Here is a 24,613-nt window from a genome sequence, read left to right on the forward strand (position 1 = left end):
AGCTTGTCAGTGTTGTTCCCTTTGTATTCCAAAGCTCAAGCCATTTCATTTGTTTTATTTATTTTTTGTGGTGGAGATTGGTGGAATACACTTATGAATGTATTGCAACACAATGCTAAAATTGCCTTCCGATAGTCAGAGTGCAGTATACGTCTATGCCACAGCCTTAGTGCCACTTGAAAGTATAACCCACACTTTTTACACTTCTAAAATATTGGGGGTGAACATGTCGTATGCATACTTCTCAAAGTCTAGACTAATTGGGCTGACCTACTGAAAAACGGTATGAGTAATATTGTACTGAGGTTCAGTATCCAACTTCTTTACTTTTCCCAAGGCTTACACTACAGCACTGAGTAAAAACACTATCTTAAATGTTATTTCGGATTCATAAGCTGGAGAGAGATGGCATCTGTTGCAGCACTTTGCTTAATGTAGAAAACAAAACCATTAGGATTTAAGGTTTACAATCTGCTGGCACTTTAAGGCACACAGACAACTGGTCTGTAAACAGCTTTAATAAATGAACACTTTGCTCAGAAATCTTGTAAGAATGATATTTTGAAATGTGAAAGTACTAAAAAGGCATGCATTTATTTATTTATTTACAATCATCAGATTTAGCCTTGGAAATTGAAATGGGATGTTCAAGAATGAGCTTCTTTAAATATGCCTTTTTTTGCAGGATGTAATCAAGAAGCTGTTTTGTAAGCTGTTTAAGAGGACAAAACAGGATTTCAGTATGAAATGGTTAGATTTAGCACTTAACTGGGCTCAAACAACTTATTTGCAGTGTGCTAAAAATAGTTCTTGTTGATGTACAGTAAATCAAATCATGCTGACAAATTAAAGAGTCTTTTAATTTCTAATGCCTTATTTAACCACAAAATAAACCGTCATAAAAAGGAAACCCGCTGACAACGGTATCTGATATTTTAGGCAAAAAAAAAAAAAAACAACACACAGCCGTTGCATCATTTGCATGAATCTGCAGGTCTTTAAAGAGCTTCTCGGTTCACACGGTCAGGTATTCCTTCAGCTTTTCCATTATGGTAGGCATTCTGTCCATGGGTATCACCATCACCGTCCTGAAAGGCTTCATGGGAACGTCGTCGAACGACCACCTGCCACTCAGACAGGAATCTGCATCCTCTTGGACCGAGTAGTGGAACTTTATGATGGCTTGCTGCAAGACAAAAAGCAAAGAATCAGCTAAAAGCAAGTTTAGGAAACACTGTGCAGGTGCAGCTCTATGAGATGTGGGTTTATTTAAAAGGAGTTTAGTTCACTAATTTAGTTGAACAGGTGCAACTCAGACTCCCTACATAAAGCCTGAAACATTTCAAGGGTTTCTTTCTTTTAACTTTCATTATGACTTATAGATCAAAAGCCTAAAATTCAGTTGCTCAGAAAAATCCAAATATGGCCCAATAAAAGCATTTTAATACAGAAATATTCTACAGAGATGTCCATCCACTGTACAGTATATATACCAGTGCTTGACTATGCAGGGCAGCATGGACAAGATCACCCTGTGGATCTGCTGAGCTTCTTAAGAAGCTGTGTCGCTTTAACAGCAGCCCCAGACTCATCTCCCTTATTGGGTCTGCACAGATTATTTATAGGGTTTAAGCCAGGGCAGTTTAGCTTGTCAATCAAGCACAGTGATAAGCAGGTAGTGAAAGTCTTGCCAGTGTCTTCAGGGTCCAGTTCCTGCTGGAAAATAAAATCGGCATCTTCACAAAGTTGGTGTGCATATGGAACCATTAGGTGCTTGAACATTTCCTGGTAGACGGCTGATTTCACTTTGGGGAGCTGTCAACTGTTTTAGGTTCACTCTGTGTTTAAGTCCAATCTGTCACTGGCTGTGAAAACGTCCCACCTCTAGCACCTTTGATTCTGTGGCTCAGTCTTCTTCCAGGCTCTGGGACCTTGTCTCAAAATGAAACGCAAACTTCTACTTTCATCTGAAAAGAGGACCACTGAGCAACCGGTCAGTCGTTTTCGTCCTCTTTGACGTCTCAGATTCAGGAGTGGCAAAACAGAACGAGTGTGACAGTTATAGCCGGTGTCCTGGAGACGCCTTGAGACATAGACTCCAGCTGTGACTATCTCTGTTTTGCTTCACACTCATTTCAATGCTGTGGGTATAACCGTTTCTGGTGTAGGTTCCTCTGCAATCAGTTCTTCCTTTCACTCAACTTTCCATCAATATCCTTAGATCCAGCACTCTTTGAACAGCCGTCTTCTTTCTACCAGTTAACTTTTATGGTTTATCCTTGTTGGGGAGGGTTGTCAGCTATCAAGTCTGCAGTCTTCCCTATAAAAATTAGGGCTAAACAATTAATTGAATTTTCTATATAATCGTGATTTAAAAAAAAAAAAAATTCCAAATCGCAGAGGTCTGTAATTTTTGGCTATGTAACAATGCGGTACCGCGCGCGAGCTATTTTTAGAAACACAACGTCACGATGACGTCACATCACGTGGTACGCAGTGGGGCAAACTCCTGAACCCCGGCGTTGTTTTGCTTTAAAAGAGACGTGCGTTAGCCTAGGTTTTACTCGGTAAACGACTGCTTTTTCCAAATCTAAGACCATGGTTTTTAAACATTGTTGCTATGGAACGTGCAACAGCGACTCGAGGTACGCTGATCGGCCGCATATGAAGGATGTTTTCTTCAAGACTGCCAAGGAGAAATGTGTGCGCTGGGACCGGGGCGGTCGGCCTACACAACAGTTCAACCCGGAAAAAGTTACCAAATTCAAGTACATATGTAGCAAGCATTTTGTCGGAGGAAAGGGCCCAACCGAAGAACATCCTGACCCAATTCCAGCGACATCAAGTCAAGGTAAGAGTATTTTGGTGGCTGACATGTTAATAAAGTAGCGCCTGCTACCATGACAGCATATAGGCTATCATGGTAGCAGGCGCTAACATGATAGCCTGCTACCAGGATAGCTTACTCAAAAACATTTCAAATGAGACAAACATTAAACATATACCCATTCCTGGACGGTGATTGCAAACAACAAAAAAAAAAAAAAAAAAACGGCCGACGCTGCCATGATCGCCGCGCAGGAAAAAAAAACAAAGCTTACCGTTCGATCAACTCGGCCAGTTTTCCAGTCTTTTTAAGCCCTCGAACCTCAAGCCATCGTTTGAGCTGAAGGTTGGTGTGTTCTTCGACAGTGCGACCAGTAATCCGTGTGCCTGGGACATCGTCTTGGGAAAGTTTAACGGCTGTAAAGTCGGTCATATCGCTGGTTCTGTTGCGCTTGTAATAGCTGGGTTATCCGTGCTTTCTCTCCTGTATGCCCTACCTAAGCGGCAAAAGGGGCGTTGCTCTTGAGACGGTGACGTCACGTGCGCGGTACCGCATTAGGGAATTAGACACGTCCATTAGGTGTCAGTAAAATGTTTAAAGTGGGTTTGCCTCCACATGGAAGGGAAGACAGTTGCAGCAGTGAGGTAATCTAATTTTATTACTTGTTTTAGAGTTTGTATAATAATACAAAGCATTAAGTATTGGTCAATCAGTTTAATACATAGACTTGCTTGTTGGTTGCACTTTGCACTTTATGTTCAACAAGGATTGATGTCCAATTAAATTAAAAGCTGTTCTCTTAAATAATATTCTGATCAATACAAAACATTAAAAGTTCATGTTTAAAATATTCCTTGTTTACAGACATCTTTATTTAGAGGCCATTTTTGTTGCTTGTGGTTAATGCAGAGAAAATTCAAAATTGCAATTTTGGTTGAAATATATTGTAGGCCGAACGCAATCATTACTGCTCCGAGTTTAGATGCTGTGGGTCTTTTAGCAACTAATCCACATGGCGAGGAAACAAATTGATTTGTTGTTTGTATATATTTTAAAACATGATAAATTAAACTGGAAAAAAAAATTTGCATTAAATTGCAATATTACGCAATTAGATTGTTTTCCAAAATCATTTAGCCCAAATAAAAATCTAGGTCATAACGTTTATCTTAATCCTCTTATGTAACTTTTATGTATTGAGAAACTGGATTTTAAGTTGTTAATAGCTGTAAGCCATAATCAAGCAGGAACAAACTGTTCAAATATGTCACCGTTTAATCAATTTGTACTAGTTCCCCTATTAAGACGTCTATAGATCCAATTTAGCTCAACTCTTCCCCAGTCTTTATCATTTTGACTGTACCTCGTGAAAGAATTCCTCCTCTGCGTTAACGAACATGTACTCCTCTTTTGGAGCCCCTCCTCTGGCTGGGATGCTTTTGGTTGCCTCTTTGCAGGTCTTGCTGATCATCAGGCAGTAATGACACATCCCGCTGGGTTTATTTGTCCTCTGGGCTTCAGCCATCTCTTCCCTGAAAAGCAGCAATTTCTTATTATCCTTCTGGAATAATTGATGGAAGGGGAAAAAAAACCAAAAATAACATTTGAGGCTAAGAGATGAGCACTCACTGTAGCTGCTTATGCAGAGGAAGGGCAATCTGCGGAGGCACGTTGATGAAGCGCTCGCTCAGCAGCAGACCCACGGGCTTGCTCGTGTCGCCGAGGATCTTCTCAAGCTGTTCAGTTACGCTGTGAGGAGCGTTCTTCTCACACTGGTCCACAATCATCTCCTTGACATCCTCCACGCACTGCACTCCCTGTATAAAAAAAAAAAAAAAAAAAAAGTGTGAGTTCCTATACACTTTATTTCCAAGTTACATCTATTTGCAGGCTAAAATCAAGTAATTAACCATTTTTCTTATTTAAAATATGAATATAGAAGCTAACTATGAACCGATGGAGGGAGGGACGATTGGACGAACAGACATTATTTGACAGATAAACAACGGATTCGATGGGCAGAAACAATAGAAGGGCGCATAGCAGTTGGATGTACAGATGAAGAACGGATGAATGGGTAGATGGATATTTTTGATGGACTGATAAGCAATGGATAAAATAATCCATGTTTCTTTTGGACAAGCGAAAGGAATACAATTCCAGAAATGCCTGTGCAAATTCTCAGTGATCCGGGTCATGGCAACAGCAAACAGGCTTAAATAGGAATTCCAGAGATTAAAAATATTCTTTTAAACTCCTCTGTCTTAAAAAAAAAAAAAAAAAAAAAAAAAAAAAAAAAAAAAAAACCACTGGACTGGAACCCTTTTGGCATATATTTTAGGACGGGACAACCCAGTTAGGGTTGTATGTGTCTGCAATATTACCTTTCTCTCTGTAAGGTTGAGCATAGAGATGAAGCCGAACACTTCATCTGGATCGTCATCATCGCTGTCTTCTGGTACTTCAGCTTGCTGCAGCCAAACAACAGAAATGAACGCAATTAACAACAGAAAAAGTCTATTTAAAAGCATCCGCTGTAAAAGATAGTACCTTGATGACGCTTCCAAGGTGGTTCTGCTGGATAATGACGTCAGTCATCTCTGATATATCTACACAAGACTTCAGGAAGAGCTGTGGCCAAACAAAACACAAGGGAAGCCATTGAGGGAATCACTGACAGCCCATATTTTTTTTTCCCCACTAGAGGTCAAGTTAGTGTCTCAAACCTGCTGCAACAGCTTCTTTATGCCGTTGTAATCACTCGGTGCAATGGCGTGAGCCTCGAAATCCACCATAACCACCTAAAACAAAAACAGAGCATCAGCCAAAAAATAAAAAAGGGGGAGAAATAGAAAATTACAAGACGACTGACCAGCACTGTCAACGTGATGACGTATTGTTTACGCACTTCATTCACAAAGCAGTCACCCAATAAACAGACTTTGGTTTTAAATAATGTAAACGATCGCAATAGAAAGACTACATAAAAGTAAATGAAGTTCTTGTGTTCCTCGTAAGTAAACGGACGGTTCCAGCTAGCTGGCTTAGAAAGGCCCTTTGAGGATTTCAGCAGACATTTGTAGTCTCACCTCATTGATTTCTTCATCGCTGTCCTCCTCCGCAGATCCGTCATCATCCTCTGGGTTCTCATCCGAGCTGTTCTCGCTTTCTTCGGGATTTTCACCCAAACCCACCGCTCTCCTCTTAGCCGAAGAAGCCATGCTTGCGAACGTGAAACACGCGTGTATTTTAAGGTGGGCGGGGAAAGGGTTATAGTTCAGGGTATAGACATAGAGGAGTATAGACGCCGCTATGGCTTCGTTCGTTGCCCTTTACGTTTACGATACGTCAGTTCTCTCTTGAAAGATACAAACAGTTCCGTGTAAAGAGAGAATATTCGATTAATTTTGATGAGACAGTCTCGTGTGCAATAAAATACTCGCCTTTTAGAACGTGTCTGTGACACTACAAAGCTTATCTTAAAGCCTGGAAACAGACCTGTCTTGAAATTGCCTATCACAATATGGCGGTGACTTACGACGCCCACGTGACACTCTGCTGCGCGGCTTCTATGTCTACGGTTCTGCATGCTCTGGGTAGGAAGCTAAAGCGCTGGGGCCGCCATGTTGGCTCCAAGCATACGGGGTTGTCGCTTCCCGTCGAACCTTCGGAGCCAAAATGTCGGCTTTACTGCCCGGTAGCAAATGGGATAAACTATTTAACCAAACCGGGGAAACGAGGGTTAGACGTCAAGAAACTTATCTTTCCTGGGGAAAATACATCCGTATTTAACGTAGTGTAACTATTTAATTGCTCTTTTTTTAAAAATAACTCTCACACATTATTTCACATTGTTAAATACGTCGTCTGTGGACACCCATTCTTGACTGGGAATGAAGACGTCTTGACGCACTGCTGAAGGTAAGTGCTTAAAAAAATAAGACAGATAAAACCGTTTATGTCCATTTAGAACTGTTCGGTACGAACATTATCTTAGAGCTCTAGATGCTAAAAAGGATTTGCCGTGCTTTATCCGGAATGACTTGTAGAATGTAATCTTTTCGCTATAGCTAATCTGTCACCCATTGTTGTAAACAATAACAAACAGGTTGTAGAACACGTCACGTCACGTATCCAAAGACATCACTGTATGTTTAGCTATAAAGCATAACTGTACTGCTTTCTGTTGGCTATTTGTGAATATAGCCAGTGACAGCTATTATTAGCCAGCACAGTAATGGTGAGTCGTTGTTATCAGGATGTGACAGTAAGGGAGGAACTGAGCTATAAGAGCCTCCACACCCACTGTCAGTAATCGTTATTCAACGACGAGTTACTGGATTTCATTGCCTATTCAGCAAAAAGAACTTTAAGTCGTCCGTTATTGTTTTATTTATTTTCCCCCACATTATTAGTTAATAAGTGTTTCTTTGCTAGGATGCGTGTATTACTTCTTAAGGAACCGAGAGATGAGAAGTCTGGACCTGATCCCTACATTAAGGTAATTGCACATTTATCCCAAAGGCAGAAGTAAAATTAGTTCTGTGTTTGATGAAATGTTTTTTTTTTTGGTTTTTTTTACGTGTTATTTTCTGTATCTGAAGGAACTGGAATCGCATGGACACAAAGCAACACTCATTCCTGTGCTGTCGTTTAAGTTTGTCTCGTTAGACACCTTTTCGGATAAGGTAAGTTTCATTACAAAGGTCTCAAAAACTCCATCAGGCTCGTAACGGTACAGACACGCACATTTTTTATTGGCGGGCCCTGGAACAGATGTGTTAAAAGACTCCAAATAATTTCATCTGTAAATTCTGTATCAGCATAATCCCACACTGAGAACTGTAGGAAACCCCTCCCTTTATTTTGAGTTTAGTGTTATAAATAAACAATTTAACAGAATCTCTGGTGTCAAACAGGGTAGCTCTTAGTCTTTTCATATTAAATTTGACAGGATTGGACATACTATGATAATAAAAATAATAATAATACATTTTATAAAAAAAAAAAAAAAAGTTCCTTTCAGAACATTCAAGGAAACTGTACAGTGCATAACAAGTATAACAATAAAGATAAAACAAGTTAAAGTGTACCTGTAATCACACAGATTATACACGTTTGGGGTTTAGACTTGAACTGGTAGAGGGCTCCTGTATTGTGGACGTCTGGAGGGAGAGAATTCCAGAGTTTGGGAGCAGAGCAGGCGAACAGTGCTGAGGCTGGAAGGAGGAACAGGGAAGTGGATAACAGAGGAGAATCTAACGGTGCAGGAAGGAGTAGGGATGAGAAGAAGATCAGAAAGGTAGGGGAAAGCGAGGTTTAGGATGGCCTTGAATTGTGTACAGAAGGACTTTGAATTCTTTTCAGAATCTAACCAGAAGCCAGCGGAGCTGCTGTAGGACTGGGGTGATGTGATGAAACGAGGGGTTTTGGTAATAATGCGTGCAACTGAATTCTGATAACCTGACTCAAGCCAGACGTATGTTGCTCCGCCTAGCTCCACTCACATCCATCTGGGACTTCTCCATAGTAATTGCCTTTATTGAAGGCTGGGCCTTATCAAAAATCCTTGCATATGATTGGATAAGCCACTTGTCTGTCATCTTTATCGACGTGCTATTTCAACCACTAATACCAAAGCTAACCCGTGACGCTGATGAGAGCAACGCAGGAAAAAAAAATTTTTTTTGAAATGTGTTTGCGGCTCTAGTGGCACGCGTTTTATTGACAGTGAGATGACAGGAAGAGGGGGGAAGACAGGCGGCAAAGCGCCGCGGGTCGGAGTCGATCCCGGGCCGACCGCGTTGAGGACTAAAGGCCTCCTAACATGGTTCAAGCTAACCGCTCCGCCACGGGCGCACCCCGGAAAACAAAACTTGCCAAATCCGGTCGGGAGAAGGCCGAAAACATCGTTTCCACCAACTTAAAGCCTTCAGAGCCGTTCTCTGATGTTCTTTTAATGAAACAATATTAGGTAGATTGGATAACACGGAAGAAATAGCAGCATCAATGTTAGCGCTTGCTTCCTCGACGAGCCGCCATTGCTAACAAAACAGTCTCACGTCATGTTTGCTTCTCCACTACGTCACATCTATGAAACTCCAACACTGCGTCCTGATTGGCTAGACAATAAAATTGGTTGGAGAAATCACTCTCTATGGTAGAGGTCCCAGATGGATGTGAGTGAAGCTAGGCGGAGCGATATCAATCTGGCTAGAGTCAGGTTAGAATTCTGAACCCCTGAGAAAGATATTTGGGCGCAATCTGCGATGGTGTTTTTGTTGGTCCGTGCCTGTGTTTGTGTTATGCATGGCTGCCGTGTTCGGCTCCATCTGAGCTACATTGGATAAAGTTCTCGCCTTACTGTCAAATGAGCCAGGTTATAGGTGTGTTTTAAAGGTTGTTGGAGGCCAAATCATCTTGCACGATGAGCAGTCGAAGAGGTGACACACTGGGGCCCACTGACGGGCTGACAGACAAGACAAAAGCTGCTGATCTACAGCAGGAAGTTAGAAATGTCCGTCTGCTACATTATCTCCAGAGTGTTTATTATTTTAACATGTATCTGAGTCAAATTCCAATAATTAATACAGACAGTTAATAAATTATTATATTTTAAGTAAAGGATAGACAGGAATCAGATTTAGTTTTCTTTGTAGTTGCCCTCATGACTGAACTGAGGTTGGTTTTAATTTTTCTTTTCAGTTCAGCCTCACCATATTAGCAATTTAAAATAAAAATATATTTTTTTCTGTTTGTCATGCTGAAGGTGGCAACGTAGATATGTATCTCATAGCTTAAAGTACAATTATGTGTTTACTTTTAATTTTCTGATATGCATTAAGTGTGTAAGTTTATCTTAAAAATAAAATAAAATTATTTTTTTTGACGCTAAGTTTACAGTTTAGATTAGTTGAAAAAATTCAAAAATAAACGTTTGGTATATTAATTAAACAAAAAAAAGATGGTTGTTAGTGGTAGCCCTACTTGTCATGAACTCTTTACAAGGTCTCCAGGCCCTCGAGAAAAGAAAAAGGCCCCCAGCATCATAGATCTTCCTCCATACTAAACATGAGATGCTTTTCCATATTCATCCTTTGTTTTATGTCAAATTAACATAGATTCTATTGCCAAATAGCTCAGTCTTAAACAAAGAACACATTTTCAGTTAAAGACCTACTAGAGTTTAGCGAACTCCACATGTGTGATGGTTGGACAGACATGACTGTTTTTTTCTGGCATGTAGATGCCATCTAATGGTTATTATGAAAATGTGGGGAACCTGAGATGACAGTCTATGCTGCCATTCTCTCTGGAGATAACTTTGTTTTTTTACTTCCATTACCCCGGTCCTCGCTATGCATGGTGTCAATATAAACCAGGGTTCTTGTCCAGCCTAGTGGCCAGTTACTAAAACAAATGCACCTCTGTGTCCTGCCATGTTTATACACCAGAGAAACAGAGTGTCACAGATTTATAATTTATACAAACAGATTAAATTAAACAAGCATACATAATAATAAAATACTTCTGTTAAATGTATTTTCTAGGGATTGGCATTTACTGTAATTGTGCCACCAGTGATTTATTTATAATTTAATACATAATATATTTTACCCACACTAAAAAAAAACAAATTAATAAAACATTTTCTACAATCTTTAGTGTAAGTGCAATAAAAGGTGAATTGGTGTTAAAGCTATTTACACATCTTTACCATTATGGTGATTTGTCTGTGTCTGAATGTTTGATCTAAAATTTCGAAGGAAGCATTAGGTATTTAAAATAAGATGTATTGTTTTTTTTTTTTTTTTATTTAGCTTTTCCAGCCAGAGAAACATGGCGGCCTGATCTTTACCAGTCCCAGAGCCGTGGAGGCTGTGGAGATGTGTTTAGAGGCCGAACAAAGAAGAGAAGGTAAATTTATCCAACAGAATAAGCAGGCGCTTAAAATATCAACAGATAATTGCGGTGCATTTCTTTGATACGTTACATTACACTATGACTGGTAAAACATGTGTCTTCTTCATCCAGAATGGAACAAATCCATAAAAGACAAATGGAACACAAAGTCCATCTATGTGGTCGGGAAGGCAACTTCAGCATTAGGTGAGTTGTTAAGCGGAAACAGCGACGTCTACTGTAGGTTTTTACTGCATAGAGCACCTTATAAAGTGATAACTGCACCTGAGTGTGACATGCACCTGGTGCTGGCAGACATGCGCGAAGTGTGTTGGGCACAATAAGCCAGTCGTTAGACACAAGTGACAGTTTGCTGTGACAAACAGAAGCTGGATTTGGTCTTCAGATAGCACGCAGGTGAAGAACCTTCCCAACGTTTGTTTTACCTTCTTTTTTTATTGACACAGAACTTCCCCATTGTCTGTTTTTAAAGGCTGAGTTTCATTTTCATTGCAGGAATTTATAAAGTGGTTTCTATTACCCCCTGTTTGCTTGAAATTTGATTTATTTCCATGTTCTTTGCGGCTGCTTACCTGAGGCTCCAGGTGTTTGTACTTGTCCTGCTAAACGTGCAGATCGGTATGTGCTGTCGTCTTGCAGGTGTTACACATATCTTCATAGCAGGGCAACACGCCTCGCAAAAGTAGAGTTGAACTTTTCCACCTTGTGTCAGATTGCAACATGATACTTTAATGTGTTGTGACTTTTTTTTCTCGTGACACAAATTTGAAAACTAAGCATAATTTTGCTCCGACTTCACAATAATGAGCTACTTTGTCAGATAAATTCACAATTATACTGGATTTTTTAGTTGTAACGTGAGAAAATCGGAAAAATACTTCAAGATATTGCTGCTATTTATTCCGTACTTGATATTTTCTTCCCAACATGTTTTAATAATCTCTTAAAGTGGATCCGATAAACAGTTTTAAAGGTTTTCTTGGTTCTTTGGCTTAATTTCAATGGAAACACTCCTTTTTAGTCCAGGACCAAACAATTTTGAGAGAAATAGTTTTGTTTGTCTGATTGTGACCTGAGACCAAACAATGGTACAGCCAGGCTTGTAAAGTCAGTCAAAGTATGATTTTGTGTTGTTCAAATTGCAAAAGCTTTCAAAAGCATCTTTAGGCACTTGGTTAAAAGCAGATTGTCCTAACTGCACAAACTGGTAAAAAATGTTATGTTAAATACATGAAAAATACCAAACATAACAGTCTCACAGACATAAAACACTATTTTAGTGCAAACTACCTATTATGCAAAAGTTATTTAACAAAAAGAAATGTACATATAGTCGATAATCTATGGAAGGATGCTTTATCTCTCAGGTCTTTGTTGGATTTTTTTTCTTCCATCTCTTAAAGGAACAACTTTCACACAATTAAAACTGAATTTAATTGAGTAACCATTTATTTTAATTTTTTTTCTGTCATGGAAAGGATTGTGTTAATCTTGGTCCTTTTTGCGCTTTGCTCTGAGCAGTTCAGCGTCTGGGTCTGAAGCCCCTGGGAGAGGACACGGGGACAGCCGACGTCTTATCTCGTCTCATCATTGAACGTATGATGTGATTATGAGAGATGCTTTCTCACTTAATCGAAATTTTCTATTCTCCTAATAAGTATTATGATGTGATTCTTCCTTCTGTCTAAGGAGAGGATACCAACATCCCACCACTTTTTTTCCCCTGTGGCTCAATTAAAAGAGAAGTCTTGCCCACGGCTTTAAGGGAAAAGGGTAAGCATTTTCTTCTATTGTGTCTAACAATTAAAACTCAAGTCCATAAAATATCCGCTGGGGTTCAGCTAATTAACGAGATAATAACCGCACTACCTTTGTCACTGTGGGGACTTATTTCTTTGTTTCTAGGAGTTCCCTTAGAGACGCTGACTGTCTATCAAACAGCTGAACATCCGGATCTTGAGAAAAATCTGAAAAACTACTTCACAGAGCAGGTTAAACCCCAACTCCTTCTGTAGTTTGGAGTTGAAAAAGCCGTTTCATATATTATAAATAGCTGTTTATCAACTCACAGGGGACTCCCGCGAGCATAGCTTTCTTCAGTCCATCCGGGGTCAAGTTTTGCCTGGAAGCAGTTAGGAGGCTGTCAGGGAAACAGCTCGCTGAAATAAAGGTACGCTTTCCTCATATTTGCTCTCAAAATATATATATAAATCTTTCAGTTGTTTTTTTTTGTTGTTGTTTTTTCTAAAATACTATACCCATACTTCCTTACATTCATACTAACTTGCTTGAACAAATGTCCTTACCTCTTTTCCCATATTGTTAACATTGCAGCTAATGTATTTTAATTTAAAACACTGTGTAATGGCACAGCAGTATCTTTAGACATCTTTCCATTTATTAATACCGATGCTCTATTAAGGATGCCTGAATACAAACAGATGCAACGCTTATTTTTGGGACAACCAAAATGTTGATAACTACTTATTATTCCCCCTTCACTTCGTAATCATGTGCTATGTTGTGTTGGCGTATCACATAAAATACAGTTGCAAAGAGTTGTAGATTTTGTTGATATTTTGTAATTATTGTCATTAGGGAAATTCACTGGCACTGCTTAAGTAGCAATCAGCAAATCTTCTCAGTTTACTGTTTTCACAAAGTTTCGGTTTTTTGCCAAATTACAAATTTTTTGGAACCAGTTGTCTCTGCTTTTTAGCTCTAACACCACAGATGAGTTTGTCACCATTTATCTGTCTATTATTAAAATTGTAAATAGTTTATGCAAAAATTTCTTCTGAAAATCACATGTTAGATTTTCTACCCCAGTAGGAAAATCACTGAATAACCTATGTATTGGAAGTGTTTTATTTGTGACCAACTGTTGCTTTATCTCCAGTTTGCTGCCATCGGGCCGACTACGCGAGATGCTATGACAGCAGAAGGCCTGTGTGTGAGCTGCACAGCTGAGAAGCCAACGGCTGAGCATTTGGCTGCAGCGATAGCCGAGGCTCTGCAGTGACCGCCCTCTGATGCGTTGCATCATCTAAAATCTGTCCTATTTATCTGTTGTCTGTCTGATGAGTGTATGTTACGTATAGAAATGTCAAACTATTTGTGATATGTTGCTTGAGTCAAAGTTTCCACTGAGAAAATGTTGCTGTGTCATCATGATGGTTAAGGAACTTTATTTAACTCCAAAAATAAATATATTTTGAAAATAAAGCTTGGTTTGTGTGATTAAAAATCCAAATACCAAAGTGTGTTTTTTCTGCTGAAACCGGCTGATGACAATGGCGCCTTACATCCTTTATTGTTCACATGGTAGTGAGGTTTTCACTCAGTCCACAGGTTAGTGATTGTTTATATAAACAATTGGAGCATGAATAACACATCTATGGAGTGCAGTCAAATTTATTAGTTGTATTCACTGAGGAGAAGTGTACTTTTCACACACAACCGAGGAAAGAGGCCTAAGGTGGGTGTGGAAAAGCTGAGGACTTGCCTATAAAGCAGCGTTGCTCTGTCCTTGTAGGCAACTTCTTCGTTTTTCTACAAAGCTCAAAGAGTCGACCGGCAACACGATGCTGACTGTTATCCAGCTGATTTTTATAGTCTTTCTGACAAACTCAAACCATGCTGAGAAACTTTTCCATAACCGGGATCATTCTGACGTGCAAATTCCTAAATCTCACCAAGCTCCTGTCATAACAGACGAATATGAGGCAAAGGTAATTTTTATTTTATTTTATTTTTCCAATTTTACTGCAAACTTAATAAAATTTAAGGCAAAAAATAGCATCTGCTCAAATGTAACATAAATAGATGGGTTGAGCAATAAAAGAATAGCGGGACAATTAGGTGCAAATATTGTGGGACCAAATGTGAAATGGAAAACCTAAACATTGTATGCAATGTAAAAATAGCAATTTTTATAACATTTCATGCTAGCTTTAGTTATTTAGGTACCTTGCTAATAAAATGTTAGCTCAGATTAGTCGATGCATCTCTTTGTTCTCAAAATTCAGATAGTCGGTTTCCAGTTGGAAATACAGCAATAATTAGAGTTGTCTGTTTAACTATTTATTTGCACTTCAAATAAATAGTGACAATTCAAATCTTGTTAAACCAGAGGCACAAATAGTGCTTTAAAATAGCAATTTGTACACAGGTTCCTTTTGTGTTTGGAGGCATAAAATGAAGAGTTCTCAAATTAGCCTGTTAACATTCTAGCATTAACTAACACTCCCATTAGCATGTGTGCTAATTGTAGTTCGATTTGCTAACATGCTATTGGTGGGTATTATGCCAGCATTAGCAGATATGCTAATGGTAATGTATTTGAAAGCTTCCAAGAATTTTTCCAGGGAAAAAATGTAAGAAAATTAAACATTTTAAAACATAAAAGTTATACAAAGTAAGTCATTACACAGCACAAAAAAACTTGTCAGCAGTTGGAGGATCTCGATGTGCTTCATGGTATTTACACAATAATTGCCTTGTGGATGTCCTTTCAGTTATTTCTCTCTAGATATGGATTTATCAAACCTGCCAACTGGGAGGAGATCCAGATGAAAGAGTCTGACATTTCCTTCAGCAATGACTTCTTGGATGACATTCAAGCCACAATCCAAGAAGGAACCTCAGTGCTTCATTCAAGGGACAGACCTAAAACTGGTCATGGAGAGGTTCACAAAAGCGAAACTGACAATCAAGCCTTTGTTTCCGCTCTTAAAGAGTTTCAGACGATATCTGGGCTGCCTGTTACAGGAGCGTTTGATGATGCCACCAAGGAGGCGATGAACAAACCAAGGTGTGGGGTCCCTGACAAGGAGACAGACCCAAACCCCAGCATAGCACCTGAGAGCATTGGTGACCTAGAGTTAGAAAACAGCTGGGATGAAGGTTTTAATGAGACTGACAGCAACAACACAGACAGCGGCATAATCGGCAGCTCTTCAAACTCTTCTGAAGATCTCACATTCGATTTTAACGATACAGAAAGCGTTCTCCTGAGTAGTTCAAACGATTCAAGCAATAATAACAGTGTGGGTAGCCCGACGGGAAACAGCAGCTGGAACTCAAGCCAGAGCCAACTGGCGAGACGCAGAAAGCGTCACCTTGCCGTTCTCATGTCCAAAAGAAGACAAAAAAGGGATTTGACAGCAGCGGGTTACATGGCTTTTTCCAAGGATGTTCTGCGATGGCGGTTAATCGGTGAAGGCTACAGCAGCCAGCTGACCATTGAGGAGCAGAGGTACATCTTCAGGCTGGCCTTCAGGATGTGGAGTGAGGTGTCTCCGCTTGAATTTGTTGAAGACACCTGGTCGCCATTGGAGGATGTTGATATCAAGCTGGGCTTCGGTACAGGTGGGCATTAGCTAGTACGTCATTTTCTCACTTGGTAATAATATATTGTATGATTTGGGTGTTCGTGTAATCTATCACACTACTGAACCTTGCAAGGTATACTCTTTGACCTTTACCATCACAAACTTTAATATGTTTTATTGAGATTTTTATATGGTAGACCTAGTCAAAGTAGCACATAATTGTGAAATGAAAGGCGGGCGAAGAAAGGACACATGCTTTTAAAAATGTTTACCAAATAGGAATAGGAAAGAAAAAAGACAGATGTCTTGTGATGGCCGCAGAGGGTTGACAGGGAGCAAACAGCAATATGAAGACCACACACCAAGACAGCCTGGAGATTTTTATGACAGGATTAAACTGATAGGTCTTGCTAGAAGATGTGCAAGGAAGATATGGTAACTCTAAAGGATCTTCAGAGATCCACAGGGCTGATGGGAGAAACTGTTGACAGGATACCTAAAAGTGATCCACACACATCTGTGCCCATATTCACAAAGGTTCTTCTATTTAGCCTTTAAAACTATCCTAGATTCAATTGGTTTTGCTCAAAATGTGCATGAACCGACGCACTCTCGGCTCCATACTTTAGACCTTGTTCTGACATATGGCATTGATTGTGAAGAATTAACAGTATTTCCTCACAACCCTGTCCTATCTGATCATTTTTTAATAACATTTGAGTTTAATCTAACTGAGTTCTCCACCCCCAAAAGAGGGTTCCATTATAGTAGATCTTTATCGGATAATGCTGTATCAAAACTTAAAGAGTCTGTCCCCTTTTTAATATCCTCCGTATTGCAGAAATGCCCTGCAGATAGCAGCAATGTTGTTTCTTCCAATTCACAAATAGATGTCTTTGTAAACGGTATGACTTCGTCATTGCGTTCTGCATTAGACAATGTAGCTCCCTTGAAAAAGAAGGTGATTATTCACAGGAAGCTGGCTCCTTGGTTTAATTCAGAGCTGCGTTCCTTGAAGCACAATGTTAGGAAATTGGAGAGAAAATGGCGCTCTACACACCAAGAGGAATCCTACCTAATCTGGAAGAACAGTCTATTGTTGTATAACAAGACCCTTCGCAGAGCTAGAGCAGCATATTTTTCATCATTAATTGAGGAGAATAAGAATAATCCTAGATTTCTCTTCAGTACAGTTGCCAAACTTACTCAGAGCCACAGCTCTGTTGATCCATCCATTCCCTTAGCTCTTAGCAGTAATGATTTTATGGGATTCTTCATAAATAAAATTGATTCCATTAAAAATAAAATAATTGGCATCCTCCCAAACATGATTACCTCATCCTCAGTAAGTGAGGCAGCATTGGAGGAATCCTTAGAACCTGCGCAGTGTCTGAACTGTTTAAAAGCAGTAGAGCTTTCTGAGCTATCTAAAATTTTAGCTTCATCTAAACCTTCTACCTGTATGTTAGACCCAATCCCAACCAAGTTGTTTAAGGAGGTATTCCCTCTGATCAGTGGTCCTATTTTAGACATGATTAATGTATCCTTGGTAAATGGATATGTACCACAGGCTTTTAAAGTAGCTGTTATTAAACCTTTACTTAAGAAACCATCTCTTGATCAAGATGAGTTAGTAAATTACAGACCTATATCTAATCTTCTTTTCTTATCTAAAATTCTTGAGAAAGTAGTTGCTAATCAACTATGTGAACATTTACAAAGTAATGACCTACTTGAGGAGTTTCAGTCAGGCTTCAGAGCTCATCATAGCACTGAAACAGCTCTGGTGAAGGTCACTAATGATATTCTCATGGCCTCAGATAATGGACTTGTGTCTATACTTGTCCTGTTAGATCTCAGTGCTGCATTTGATACAGTTGATCACAATATTCTCCTACAAAGACTTGAGCATACTGTAGGGATTAAGGGAAAAGCATTAGGCTGGTTTAAATCTTATCTGTCGGACAGATTCCAGTTTGTTCATGTTAATAATAAATCTTCCTCAAACTCTAGGGTCACTTGTGGAGTACCACAGGGTTCAGTCCTTGGACCAATTCTATTTACTATATATATGCTTCCGATTGGCAAAATTATCAGACAGCATGGGATTAATTTCCACTGTTATGCTGATGACACTCAGCTATATTTATCCATAAATCCTGATGAATCCAATCAGTTACTTCGACTGCAGTCATGTCTTGATGACATCAAAAGCTGGATGACTTTAAATTTCCTGCATTTAAATTCTGACAAGACAGAAGTTGTAATCTTTGGGCTAGAGTCTTCAAAAAATAAAGTTCTTAATCAATCCCTTAATCTGGATGGCATTAACTTGGCCTCTGGTAATAAAGTTAAAAATCTTGGTGTTGTTTTCGACCAAGACATGTCATTTAAATCCCATATTAAACAGGTTTCCAGAGTTTCCTTTTTTCACCTCCGGAATATCGCCAAAATTAGAAACATTCTGTCCAGGAGTGATGCTGAAAAACTAGTCCATGCATTTGTTACTTCAAGGCTGGACTATTGTAATTCTTTACTATCAGGAAGTCCACAAAATGCAGTTCGAAGTCTTCAGCTGATTCAAAATGCTGCGGCAAGAGTTCTGATGAAAATCAACAAGAGGGATCATATTTCTCCAATTTTAGCTTCCCTTCATTGGCTTCCTGTTAAATCAAGAATAGAATTTAAAATTCTCCTTCTAACGTATAAAGCCCTTAATAATCAAGCTCCACCATATATCAGAGCTCTGATTACCCCGTATGTTCCTAACAGAGCACTTCGCTCTCAGACTGCAGGTCTGCTGCTGGTTCCTAGAGTCTCTAAAAGTAGAATGGGAGGCAGATCCTTTAGCTATCAGGCTCCTCTCCTGTGGAACCAACTCCCAGTTTTGGTCCGTGAGGCAGACACCCTATCTATTTTTAAGACTAATGTTAAAACTTTCCTTTTTGACAAAGCTTATAGTTAGAGTGGCTCATACCCTGAGCTATCTCTATAGTTGTGCTGTGATAGGCCTAGGCTGCTGGAGGACATCAGGGTCTAATTTTCTCACTCTACTGATTTCTACTGTTCTTCAGTCTACTGTTCTCCAGTTTTGCATTGTATTACATTGAAATGACTGTCGTCATTTCAGCTTTTAACTTTTTGCTCTCTCTCTTTTTCTTCATAGTAGGTACACCTGGTCTGGCGTTCTGTTAACTGTGACATCATCCAGAGAAGACGGCTCACCCGCTACTACCATCTAATGTAGAACAGATTACTAGATCAATGTGTGCTTCTGTGCTTGTTTGTCTGTCTTGTTGTGTCTCTGTTCTGTCTTCTGTAACCCCAGTCGGTCGAGGCAGATGACCGTTCATACTGAGCCCGGTTCTGCCGGATGTTTTTCCTTCCCGTTAATGGGTGGTTTTTCTTCCCACTGTCGCTTCATGCTTGCTCAGTATGAGGGATTGCAGCAAAGCCATGTACAATGCAGACGACTCTCCCTGTGGCTCTACGGTTCCCCAGGAGTGACTGCTGCTTGTCGGGACTTTGATGCAATCAACTGGTTTCCTTATATAGGACATTTTTGACCAATCTGTATAATCTGACCCAATCTGTATAATATGATTGAACTTGACTTTGTAAAGTGCCTTGAGATGACATGTTTCATGATTTGGCGCTATATAAATAAAATTGAATTGAATTGAATATTTAGGAGGTGTGGTTGACCCCGTTGCTAGGTGTGATACTGTCTTTCAAGAGCTGTGATTGGCTGATAGTACAAGAAAAAAACAACAACACAAATGCACTCCTGGTGATCAAAGGAGAGAAATGAACCGATTAGACTGGATTAAGAAATGTGTCATGATGATGAAATTTAGCTAAATTAATTGTCACACAGCAGAAAAATGTTTTAACACACCTTATTTACATCCTCGTCGTTATTTTGATTTGCTTATTAAGTTTTAGTTGTGTAATTTTACTACTTTGTCTATAAAAATATGCACTCAGCATTTTCCTGCTTGTATAAAGCGATTGTAGTGCAAAACGACCGACATGAAATAGAGAAAAATGGTGGAAAAAACTTAACTGGACAGCAGCGCACAGCTCACAGCTCTGGGAGGAGAATAGAGGAGTGCTGAAAAGTAAATTGGTCCCTGAATCACGGCACAAATACACAGACTTTGAAGCATATTGCCGCTGATCAATTTAACTTTTTCTCCGCTTTTACGCACCATGCTGGTGAGAAGACATCACACAAGCAAACTTGTACATGACTATTTAGGCTACTGACATTATCATGTACACATATATATATGTGTGTGTGGGTGTGTGCCATTACACACTGTTTTAAGTTAAAATACATTTCCTGCAACGTAACAATATGGGAAAAGAGGTAAGGACATTTCTTCAAGCAAGTTATTATGAACATTAGCAAGTATGGGTCTGCACAAATTAAATCCCATATTCAGTATAGAATAATCCAGTCAAACTAACTATTATAGGCTTTAAAATAATGCTAATCCAAGTTGGTACATAAAATTAGTGAAATAGCCCTTTACTGTGTTGCCTAATTGGAATTCACTTTTAGCTGTGGACTACTTAATGGTTTGTGAAAATTGAGAGTCAAGGCTTACTGAAATGTCCTGATTGTTACATAAACTATTGATAAAACCAATTCATCTGAATATGGAAAAATGTGGAAACATTTCAATTAGAAATGTATAGGAACCCTGTTTCTTTTGCAGAATATTTGTACTTAAAGAAAACCTGATGTGTTTGACTAAAATGTGGAAATGCAGTAAAAACTCTGCATTGCTACAAAAAAAAAATCATCTTGCTTTTTGCCTTTTCCCTCCTCCACACAGGAAGACACCTGGGATGCAATCAAAAGTTTGACGGCACTGGTCAGGAGTTCGCTCACGCCTGGTTCCTGGGAGATATCCATTTTGATGATGATGAACATTTCACTGGTCCCAGTTCCCACTCTGGAATCAGCCTCCTTAAAGTAAGTATGCTCAATATAATCAGTTACAGAAAATAGTTTAAAAGTGCTTTAAGAATATGATTGACCCCTTTCTATGTTGCCTGTTAGGTAGCAGTTCATGAGATTGGCCATGTTTTGGGGCTACCTCATATCTACAGACCAGGATCCATAATGCAGCCCAGCTATCTGCCCCATGAATCCAGCTTTGAGATGGACTGGATGGACAGGAAGGCTATTCAGAATCTATATGGTGCACTAATCTGTCAATATACCTTATGGATACTCATAGAAAATCCCAAGGAATGGATCATGGGATGGAAATATAGCTAATTCCTATAATTGCTGTGTTCTCCTCACGGTTGACCCCAGGTGGCTGTAAAGGTCAGTTCAGCACCGTGTTTGACTGGATCAGAAAAGAGAGGACGCCTGCCGGTGAGGTAGTAATCCGCTTCAACACGTACTTCATGAGGGACGGCTGGTACTGGCTGTACGAGAACCGAAACAACAGAACGCGTTACGGGGACCCAGTGGCCCTGCAGATCGGCTGGCACGGGATCCCTAGCGATGGAGTAGACGCTTACGTACACGTTTGGTCCAGAAAAAGAGATGCCGTTTATTTCTTCAAAGGTAAAGAAACCATTTCCTTTGAGTCGTTCTCCAAGCATGAAATATTTGTGCAGACTTTTTTTGTTACAGTTTGTTTTTGTCGAAGGTTTGCAGTTCTGGAGATACGACAATGAGAACGACCAGGTCTTCAAACAGGACTCTGACGGTCGCCAGTATCCGAAGCTAATTTCTGAGGGTTTCCCAGGGGTTCCCGGTCCTGTTGACACAGCCTTTTATGACAGGAGAGATTCCCACATCTACTTCTTCAGAAGAACACAAGTAAGAAATAAAACCTTTTGATTTGTTTGAATGGTTATAGAAAAAGCGTCTCACTTTTCACACATGTAGAAAATACATGGAAATCCCAGCCTACTGAAACATTAGTCAATGTAATGCTCAACATATGCAATGTACAACTAAAAGTGATCTGCTTTTGCGTGAATTACTGCATTAACGTCCCGTGGCATGGCAAAATCAATCTGCAGCTCTGCTAAGGTGTAAATGAAGTTCAAGTTACTTTAATAGTGGCGTCCAGCTTGTCTGCCCTTTCCCTTCCCCTTGAAAATACTTCATTGTTTCTCTACGGGGGTTTACACTACAAAAATGGAACTAAAAATAAGTCAAATTTTCTTGAAATTAGTGCATTTGTCCTTGATTTGAGCGGGTAAATATGATTATCTGCCAATTGAATGATCATTTTGACACCCGAAATAAGATAATTAGATATACTGCACCTGAAATAAGATGATAGAGATGAGTTGTTCCCATTTTAAGTGCAAAAATATCATTCCATTGGCAAACCATCTTATTTACGTGCTGAAATCAAGGACAAATGCAGCCCTTTCAAGAAAATCTGACTTATTTTTAGTTTCCTTTTTGCAGTGTAGGTCAGATGGAAACACAAAAAGCCAAAAGCCCCAGAATTTGGCTTACCCCGGAAAACAAAACCCTGGGGCTTTAAATCCTGGGGGCTTTTAATGGAAAAGGGGCTTATGTGCAGTTTGATTATTTAACCGACGCAGCATGTGTCAAAGTAAGGGGAGAAATGGATGATTAGATGCCACCACCCATTCACCTAAATGTTTAACAATACAACAACTGGTGGTTACACAGCAAAGGTGGCCCGCACTAATTGTTTCTTACTGTTCCTTGGGAATGTATTCACCCAGACAAAAGTCCTACATTCACTGTTTTAATGTTGTTGTTGTTGTAATTAGTCAGATCTCTATTTGAGAGAGAAATTAACTCTCCGTCTGAACAGGTGTATGCGTTCAGCGTGGAAACAAACAGCTTGGCGAGAGGCTTCCCCAAACACATCCGAGATGTTTTCCCACCAGTGGAGAGCGGAGACCATCCAGATGGCGGCATCGACGCCGCCTACTTCTCCTACTCCCACAGCGCCCTCTTTCTGCTCAAGGGCACGCGCTTCTGGCGAGTGGTGGGCAGCCGCGAACGCTGGCGCCGGCCCTTTCTGCCGCGAAATGGCCTGATGCCACACAAGGAGGTGGATCAGCAGTGGTTCGACATCTGCGACGTTCATCCCACCGCGCTCAAACTGAGCCGCTGACGGGGGGGGGGGGCCTGCAGCAGAGATGAAATGCATCCACTCATGTTTACGGATATATTCTGCTGTTTTAACTTCAGGGATGTTTTTTTTTTTTTTTATGTATGTGTGTGTGTGATGATGATGGCTGTGTAATCTTTTTTTTAAAAGACAAAAACAACTCTGTTGGCTTGTTTTCACACAAGTGGGCTGAAAATGTATGAAACAGCTGCTGTTTGTTTCTCTTGTACTCATCAGAGATGTTTGTTCATGTTTGCACAGATAGGTTTACAAAAGACGCGTTTGATTCCGAAATTTGAGCGTGGTCGGTTGTGAACAAACGTGTAGATTTATTTATTTATTCTTCTCTTGGATTTTACTTTACAGTGATTTGCCCCGCCGCCATTTGATCAAAGCGGCTGCGGCCATCAATAGTGATGAGCCTGATTTCCAAGAGAAATGAAAGATTAAACATTTCTTTATTACATAAAAAAAAGATGGATTTTTTTTTTTTTTTTTAGTAGAAACGCCAAACAAGCAAGAAGGCATGAAGTAAACATTTGGTTGTTAATTAGTGATTCGCCTTCAGCAAGTAAACAGCTTGTTAATTACTCAGTCCCTCAGTTTTTGTTGGGGGGGTTATTTTGCTCAAGTTTTTTTCTCTCTCTCTCGCAGCAAATTCTTCTAGTTTTATAAATTAGTAGATTTAACACAAAGTAGTGATTCAATTTTGTTATAATTACTAGAACTAAAAGAGGACATTTGAGGGAACCTCAGATGCCTTTTCTGTTGTGCCCATAGAAGGCTGTGTTTAAGTGTATATATCCCATAATCCATCACAAGGATGAATCCTTTCCAGGTAGTAATCTCTTGTTTGTTACAAAGAAGCAGCAAGATATTTCTTTATATTTCTTCAACTTTAGAATTTATGAAGAGTCAACACTTCAACTAAAGACAGCGGGAGGAATCAATGGGGGCTAGTAAAGGAATCAAAAATAATCATTAATACTGTAAGTATTGAAGAAGTGCTCTGCTGTTTAATCGCAGGAGAGAAACAAAGAAATATAAAAGGCGACCCAAACTAAAAACTAAAGAGGATGGGGAAATGTTATGTCTATTGGAAGCAATAGTATCAATAAATTGTTAGTAATGAAACACTAAATCTCTATATATCCTTATATTCTATACTTTTCATGTGAAGTTTCACTCTGCACATAATCAACCAATCAAATTCCTGCTCAGATCCCATAAAACAGCTGATTTCCCAAGATGGGGAAACACCCATAAAAGTAAGGTGTGAAAGACAAACCAAACTTTTCTCAGAAAATGCGACTGGATACAATTGTGAACCATAAAGTATTTACAACCAATTTTACAACATGAGTTAATACAGTTAAAAAAGCTGAAGAGCAACTTAG

General features: G+C 39.5%; 3 protein-coding genes across 3 annotated transcripts; 2 read left to right on the plus strand and 1 right to left on the minus strand.

The window, feature by feature from the left end:
- Window positions 1–592: 592 nt before the first annotated feature.
- LOC105926458 (BRCA2 and CDKN1A interacting protein) lies at window positions 593–6,086 on the minus strand. The gene is made up of 7 exons (XM_012862810.3): window positions 5,917–6,086; window positions 5,554–5,628; window positions 5,378–5,458; window positions 5,212–5,298; window positions 4,457–4,644; window positions 4,191–4,359; window positions 593–1,186 (listed from the first exon to the last, which is right to left on the minus strand). The coding sequence occupies exons 1-7, from the start codon at window positions 6,046–6,048 to the stop codon at window positions 1,016–1,018; spliced, it is 903 nt and encodes a 300-aa protein (XP_012718264.1). The 5' UTR covers window positions 6,049–6,086; the 3' UTR covers window positions 593–1,015.
- Window positions 6,087–6,490: 404 nt separating this feature from the next.
- On the plus strand, window positions 6,491–13,975 carry uros (uroporphyrinogen III synthase). Its single transcript, XM_012862813.3, has 10 exons — window positions 6,491–6,748; window positions 7,265–7,328; window positions 7,432–7,515; window positions 10,648–10,744; window positions 10,862–10,936; window positions 12,272–12,346; window positions 12,440–12,523; window positions 12,656–12,741; window positions 12,822–12,920; window positions 13,650–13,975. Exons 2-10 carry the CDS (start codon window positions 7,266–7,268, stop codon window positions 13,770–13,772), a joined length of 786 nt encoding a protein of 261 aa, XP_012718267.2. The 5' UTR covers window positions 6,491–6,748; window position 7,265; the 3' UTR covers window positions 13,773–13,975.
- Window positions 13,976–14,065: 90 nt separating this feature from the next.
- Window positions 14,066–23,686, plus strand: mmp21 (matrix metallopeptidase 21). Its single transcript, XM_021316525.2, has 7 exons — window positions 14,066–14,481; window positions 15,268–16,120; window positions 20,928–21,067; window positions 21,155–21,296; window positions 21,416–21,673; window positions 21,759–21,931; window positions 22,914–23,686. Exons 1-7 carry the CDS (start codon window positions 14,335–14,337, stop codon window positions 23,217–23,219), a joined length of 2,019 nt encoding a protein of 672 aa, XP_021172200.2. The 5' UTR covers window positions 14,066–14,334; the 3' UTR covers window positions 23,220–23,686.
- Window positions 23,687–24,613: the final 927 nt, after the last annotated feature.

The sequence above is a fragment of the Fundulus heteroclitus genome, chromosome 10 (assembly GCF_011125445.2).
Source record: "Fundulus heteroclitus isolate FHET01 chromosome 10, MU-UCD_Fhet_4.1, whole genome shotgun sequence".
NCBI lineage: Eukaryota > Metazoa > Chordata > Actinopteri > Cyprinodontiformes > Fundulidae > Fundulus > Fundulus heteroclitus.